This window comes from Manacus candei, unplaced genomic scaffold (genome assembly GCF_025592945.1).
Source record: "Manacus candei isolate 608988 ecotype Guabito, Panama unplaced genomic scaffold, ASM2559294v1 h1tg000014l, whole genome shotgun sequence".
Taxonomy (NCBI): Eukaryota; Metazoa; Chordata; class Aves; order Passeriformes; family Pipridae; genus Manacus; species Manacus candei.
The window spans coordinates 24,389,212-24,396,610 of record NW_026138062.1 but is presented as its reverse complement, the minus strand read 5'-3'; the positions used below and the strand labels follow the sequence as shown (position 1 = coordinate 24,396,610).

At 48.5% G+C, this 7,399-nt stretch overlaps 1 protein-coding gene across 1 annotated transcript; it reads right to left on the bottom strand.

Annotated features, from left to right (window-relative positions):
* Positions 1-258: 258 nt before the first annotated feature.
* On the bottom strand, positions 259-4,541 carry LOC127467098 (uncharacterized protein YagA-like). Its single transcript, XM_051778641.1, has 3 exons — positions 4,427-4,541; positions 1,271-1,936; positions 259-928 (listed from the first exon to the last, which is right to left on the bottom strand). The coding sequence occupies exons 1-3, from the start codon at positions 4,539-4,541 to the stop codon at positions 897-899; spliced, it is 813 nt and encodes a 270-aa protein (XP_051634601.1). The 3' UTR covers positions 259-896.
* Between the last annotated feature and the right edge of the window lie 2,858 nt (positions 4,542-7,399).

Below are 7,399 nucleotides of genomic sequence, written 5' to 3'. Positions count from 1 at the left end.
GCTAATCTGAAAACCTATAGAATGGGATTCTCTTCAGAGCTCTGATTCTATACCAGTAAGTCATGTTTCAGGAACAGGGATTAAGATGTGTTGTCGAGTTTCGGGGACTTTCTTTTCCCAGAGAGGGAAAAGAAAAAAACCAAGCAGCCAAAGCTATAGCAAATATATATATATATATATATATATATATATTACATATGAGACAGATACACAAAAGGAGAATACCACACACAGAAGGGGGGGGGGGGGGGGGGGAAAGGGGAAGGGAGAAGGACAAAAAGGGGCAAGGACCGAACAAGCCAACCAGCCGACCGAAGGCAAACTAGCAAAAATCTCACCACTTCCCTTCGAACAGGCAGGATGGCTAGACACGGCCCAAGGCTCTCCCCTCACGCGTGGCAGATAACGGTAGTCACTGTAGGCCTCAGCTCCAGATAAACCAGACCAAAACAGGGACCCGCCGTTCTCGAACCTCGCCGGAGAGGAAGAGAGCAAGATGCCTCCCGCTGGCCTTATTTATACCTCAAGTTACGTAAAGGAATAGCATGGAATACTTCCGTGATCACTTTTCTAGTTCCTTCCTGGTTACAAGTTGGTCTCCAGGAAGGCCTAGAGTGAAACCACCACATTCTCCACCCCTTATTCCATACTATTTCTTTACGTAACACCTATGTCTCACGTTCGTCTACATCCCGCGCATATATATACACATTTGCATATATATATATATATATAGTTCTTGTTGGTCTCTCGGCACAGTTGTCTCGTCGTTGGAAAATCAATACCGATGTCAGTTCAGTCCAGATCTTTGGTCTCCTCAGTCACCATTACAGTTCTGATTTATGGCTGTTTCATCACTGGACTGTCTCATCACCGGATACCAGCAACAGCTTAGTTCAGGTCTCTCTCTCATCTGGTGACTGGCTTCCTGTAAAAACACAACTTAGGACATACAATTAGTTTTTCCCCAAGGCTAAGTTTCCTTGAGGCACACACTGGATGACTCCATCCTTCCTCATTACCCACCACGTATGTCCTGGCCCTTGAGCAAAGACAATCCCACGAATGGGTTTGTCTTGGCCTGAGGCAGGGGTAACCCAAACAGCTTTCCCTAGCATTCCCCTCAAATGGATTGCTGGAACTTTATCTCCATCAACAATGTGAAGGGATTCTGCCTGTGCAGGGCCAGCTCGATTGACAGAACCCCTGGTGTTAACTAGCCAGGTAGCCTTGGCTAAGTTCTTGTCCCAGTTTTTATAAGTCCCCTCACCTAATAACTTTAGAGTGGTCTTCAATAATCCGTTATATCTCTCAACCTTCCCAGCAGCTGGTGCATGATATGGAATGTGGTATACCCATTCGATACCATGTTCCCTCGCCCAAGTGGTGACTAATCCATTTTTGAAATGAGTCCCGTTGTCCGACTCAATACGTTCTGGGGTCCCGTGTCGCCACAGGACTTGCTTTTCAAGGCCCAGAATGGTATTCCGGGCCGTTGCGTGGGGCACTGAAAAAGTCTCTAACCATCCCGTTGTTGCTTCCACCATGGTAAGTACATAGCACTTACCTTGGCGGGTCTGTGGCAGTTTGATATAATCAACCTGCCATGCCTCTCCATACTTATACTTATCCCATCGTCCACCATACCACAGGGGTTTCAGTCTTTTCGCCTGCTTAATAGCGGCACAAGTCTCACAATCATGGATAACTTCAGAAATGATATCCATGGTTAAATCCACCCCTCGGTCTCGTGCCCATCTGTGGGTGGCATCTCGGCCTTGATGACCGCAAGCATCATGGGCCCATCGAGCCAGAAACAGCTCTCCCTTCTGCTGCCAGTCTAGGTCTACTTGTGACACCCCTATCTGTGCAGCTCGGTCCGCTTCTCTGTTGTTATTATGTTCTTCATTAGCTCGCTTTTTGGATACATGGGCGTCTACATGGTGGACTCTCACATTCAGACTCTTCGCTCTGGCAGCGATGTCCTGCCACAAGTCAGCAGCCCAGATGGGTTTTCCTCCACGCCTCCAGTTCATCTTCTTCCATCGCTCTAACCATCCCCATAGAGCATTGGCTATCATCCACGAGTCTGTGTAGAGGTAGAGTCTCGGCCAACCTTCTCGTTCAGCAATGTCCAGGGCCAATTGGACGGCTTTGAGTTCCGCAAATTGACTCGACTCGCCTTGACCCTCAGCGGCTTCTGCCACTCGTCGGGTGGGATTCCAAACGGCCGCTTTCCACTTCCGGTTCCTTCCTACAATTCGGCAAGAACCATCAGTGAAAAGGGCATAACGCCTTTCTTCATCTGGCAGCTGATCAAATGGCGGAGCTTCCTCGGCTCGGCTCACTGGCTCTTCTTCTTCTGCCAGACTGAAGTTCCCACCTTCAGGCCAATTGGTTATGATTTCCAAGATGCCGGGGCGATTCGAGTTCCCGATTCGGACACGTTGTGTAATCAAAGCCATCCACTTGCTCCACGTGGCATCGGTGGCATGATGCGCAGGGGGCACCTTCCCTTTGAACATCCAGCTCAAGACGGGTAATCGGGGTGCCAGGAAGAGCTGTGCTTCAGTACCAATTACCTCTGAAGCTGCTCGTATACCTTCATACGCCGCTAAGATTTCCTTTTCCACAGGGGTGTAATTGGCCTCAGAACCTCTGTAGCTTCGGCTCCAGAAACCCAGTGGTCGCCCTCGCGTCTCGCCAGGCACCTTTTGCCAGAGGCTCCAGGAGGGACCTTTATCTCCAGCTGCAGAGTAGAGCACATTCTTTACATCTGGTCCCATTCTAACTGGTCCAAGAGCCACGGCATGTGCAATTTCTTGCTTGATCTGCCTGAAAGCTTGTTGTTGCTCCGGACCCCACTGGAAATTGTTCTTTTTACGGGTCACAAAGTAAAGAGGGCTCACAATCTGACTGTATTCTGGGATATGCATCCTCCAGAAGCCTATGGCTCCCAGAAAAGCTTGGGTTTCTTTCTTGTTTGTGGGGGGAGCCATTGCTACAATCTTGTTGATGATGTCTGTTGGTATCTGGCGTCGTCCATCTTGCCATTTCACCCCTAGGAATTGGATCTCTCGGGCAGGTCCCTTGACTTTACTCTTCTTGATAGCGAAACCGGCCTCGAGGAGAATCTGGATGATCGTCTGTCCTTTTTTGAAAACTTCTTCTGCTGTATCCCCCCATACAATGATGTCATCGATGTACTGGATGTGTTCGGGAGCCTTACCCTTCTCTAGTGTGACCTGGATCAGTCCATGACAGATGGTTGGACTGTGTTTCCACCCCTGGGGCAGTCGATTCCAGGTGTATTGAACGCCCCTCCAGGTGAAAGCAAACTGTGGCCTGCACTCTGCCGCTAAAGGAATGGAGAAAAACGCGTTGGCTATGTCGATGGTGGCGTACCACTTTGCTGTCTTGGACTCCAACTCATATTGGAGCTCCAACATATCTGGCACGGCAGCACTCAACGGTGGCGTAACTTCATTTAAGCCACGATAGTCCACAGTCAGTCTCCACTCTCCATCGGATTTACGCACAGGCCAGATGGGGCTGTTGAAGGGTGAATGGGTTCTGCTGACCACCCCTTGGCTCTCCAACTTTCGGATCATTTTGTGGATAGGGATCACAGCATCTCGGTTTGTCCGATACTGTCGTCTGTGTACAGTTGTTGTGGCTATTGGCACTTCTTGATCTTTAACTCGTAGTAATCCTACAATGGAAGGGTCTTCTGAAAGGCCAGGAAGGGCAGACAATTGCTTGGACCCCTCTTCAATCACCGTGGCTACACCAAAAGCCCACCGGTACCCTTTCGGGTCCTTGAAGTATCCTCTTCTTAGGTAGTCCATACCAAGGATGCAAGGGGCTTCTGGCCCCGTCACAATGGGACGCTTTTCCCATTGGTCTCCCGTCAAGCTCATGTCCGCCTCTACTACTGACAATTCTTGAGACCCTCCTGTCACTCCAGAAATAGTAACAGTCTCGGTACTCTTATACTCCGAAGGCATTACAGTACACTGGGCTCCAGTATCTATCAAGGCCTGGTATCTCTGAGGATCCGATGTGCCAGGCCATCGGACCCACACAGCCCAGTAAACCCGGTTATCTTCTTGGTCCCTCTCCTTCTCCTGGCAGAAGGCAGGGCCCCTCTACTGGTCTTGATCAGAGCATTCGTCGTCAGAGTTTGACTTTGACTTCTTAGACTTTTTGCCATTGTCGAAGTGGACCTCCATCTTCTCGTGTTTCGGCGATCGCAGTTTCTCTTCTAAGAAATCTCCATCTACTACATAGACAACTTTTTTGTCAGTCTTCTTTCGCTTCAGCTCCCTCACTCTAGCTTCAAGCTTAGAAGTGGGTTCACCATCCCACTTCTTCATGTTTTCTCCTTTACTACGAAGGTATGCCCATAGTTGGTTACGTGACCCACGCTTAGAGTTCTCTTTCCTTCGACGTGTGAATGACAGGGATCGTGAGCAAGATCGAGACCAGGATCGAGGTCTAGGCCGAGGTCGTCTTTGTCGGTCCCGCCGTGATCTTCCCATTGGCCTTTCTTGGTAATCTCTATACCTTCTGTCCTCTCTGTCTCTAAGGTCGTCCTCATATCTGGAATATTCATAATCTCTCTCCGTTCTTTCCCTATCGTAGGTGCGTCGGTACAGGGGATTGAAGGAGTCTTCCATATTTTCCTCGATGGTTCTTATCCAAGCACACATAGTGTCCACGCTTGGTTCATCCATCTTTGGATTATATACGGGTATCAAGCAGGAAATATATGGTTTAGGGGCACCTTGAATTACCTTTTTCCACATTGGTTGCGTGCAGGGAACATTCTCAGGAACTTGGATATCATAATAATCTGGATCAGAATAGATGATCTCCAGCATGGCCAATTCCCGTAGGTATTGGATGCCTTCTTCCGCAGTCCTCCACCTTCTTGAAGAACTCTTCAGGGACTCCTTAAATGGGTATTTCACTCTTACCGCGTGGAGTATTCGGAGCCAAAGACTGGACGCCATTTTCTCCCTCCCCATTTCTTGCTCTATCACAGGGTCTCGAGCAATGGATCCCAACTGTCGTGCTTCATCACCTTCAATTACATGACTATCAGCTCCCTTGTCCCAGCATCGCACCAGCCAGGTGAGGACTTCTTCACCAGGCAAGCGCATATAATCTCTCCGTAAATCTCGAAGCTCTCTTGTGGTCAGTGATTGTGTAATTTCGCTTTCTCGCATAATTTCTTGTCCATCTCTCCCACGTAGAATCTTTTCCACCTCTCTCTTTACTCTTCCACTCCTACGTGGGACTGCTCCCACTTCCTCCCTATATCTCTCATGTGGAGGTGGAGACTGAGCATGCCGTGGGGATAAGCTTCTATATTGTTCACGCCGCGGAGATGGTTTCCTATGCCGTTCATACCGTGGGGATGGACTCCTATGCCATTCACGCCGCGGAGATGGACTTCTACGTCGTTCATACCGTGGGGATGGACTCCTGCGTCGTTCGCGATACCCAGCGGGTGGAGGTAGTGAGTAATCTTTCACGTGGTGAGATAAGGGCCTCTTCCTCCAATCATTCACACCTCCAAGAGAAGGTTGGGTCTGGAGGGGTAGGGATAATTCCCCCTCCAATTGAGGGGGATGCTTTGGCTCCTTCTTTGCGTCTTTTGTAACACTGAATGTGTAGTCAGGATATAAATCATCAAGCGACAATATACCACCGGCCGTTTGTACTGTTGCTTTCTTTTCTCTTGATGCTGTTCTGTATTCCTTTGGGCGTGCCCCTAGTTCTCTTGGACGTGCTCCTTCCCGTGTAACCGTTTCTTCCTCTCTGGTACCTGCTTCTTCTCTTCCAATCGCTCCTTCCTCAGTCACAACCACTACTTCCTCTCTCGCAGTCGCGCCTTCATCACTTGCTGTTGCTCCTTCTCCCATTGCTGCCGCTCCTTCGTCCACTACATCTTGAGTGAATTGGATAGGTTCTTCTGTTCCTTCTTCTTCTTCTTCTTCTTCTCTTTCTTCTGTGCGTTCTGGTTGGGGAGATGAGTCTGTAAGTTCCTTGATCTCTCTTACCCACGTCTTCTTCTTCTTCACAGGGGCAATGATGACCTTCCGGTTCTTAGCTTGAGTCCCGGTTCTAGTGGGCTTAGTAGAAATGGCATTGACTTCAAGTTGTGTTTGGACTCCAACTTCTGTGGACCTAATAGGGACATCACTGGTTTCAAGTGGCGTGGTTTGGGTTTCTGTGTCGACCTTAACCCTTTGAAGGTGGTCTATGGCAGCTCGATAAGCATTAGCCAGGCCCCAGCACAAAGCGGAGAATTGCATATTCGGATCTTTGTAGGAAAAACACCCTTCTGCCAAACAGTGGGCCATCTCACCAGAATCAAACATTTGTTCTGGTGTGAACTCCCAATTAATGGGGGGTGACACATGTCCTACTAATCTACCGAAATCTTCCCAAGCTCCATGCCACCCGGGGACTGGCCTGTCTGCAGCCCTTTCCAAAGTTCCAGCGAGTCCCTTTGAGGTGTGATCTTTCCTACAAGAGGGAAGGCAACGGAACCCCATTCTTCCAAGTTTAAGTAGCACTTCCAGTACCTTTATCAATGACAGTACTGTTGCAATAAGATTTATATAGTAATTAGAGCCGATTTTAACCATGGGGATTTCCTTTACCAAACCTTCGATGTCAAAATTAAAGGATGGAAGCAATTTGTTCCATCCATCCTCAAGGTCTGGACGTCTCCCTATACGGTAGCCTAACACAGGTGTAAAGGTGGCTAGAATTATAAGACAAATTAATGAAATAGCCATTGTTTTTTGTTATTATTTCTTCTTGATCCCAAAACAAACCTTTGTTTATATAAACAAAGTTTCCTTGGCTGCTTTCCCAGACTCTGGCAGTGTTCCCAGACCTGTTCCCAAAACAATAGATTGGTTTTGCAAAACAACACCGAGCTTGGCTGTCTTCCTGGAAAAACGTTTATCAAAACAAGCCAAACTTAACCAAAATATCCCACTTCTGACACCAAAAAATGTTGTGCAAGTTTCGAGCTGGCTTCCTGCCAAGTCCCCGAAACTCGACAACAAGGACCTGCCTCCCAGAGAGGGAAAAGAAAAAAACCAAGCAGCCAAAGCTATAGCAAATATATATATATATATATATATATATTACATATGAGACAGATACACAAAAGGAGAATACCACACACAGAAGGGGGGGGGGGGGGGGGGAAAGGGGAAGGGAGAAGGACAAAAAGGGGCAAGGACCGAACAAGCCAACCAGCCGACCGAAGGCAAACTAGCAAAAATCTCACCACTTCCCTTCGAACAGGCAGGATGGCTAGACACGGCCCAAGGCTCTCCCCTCACGCGTGGCAGATAACGGTAGTCACTGTAGG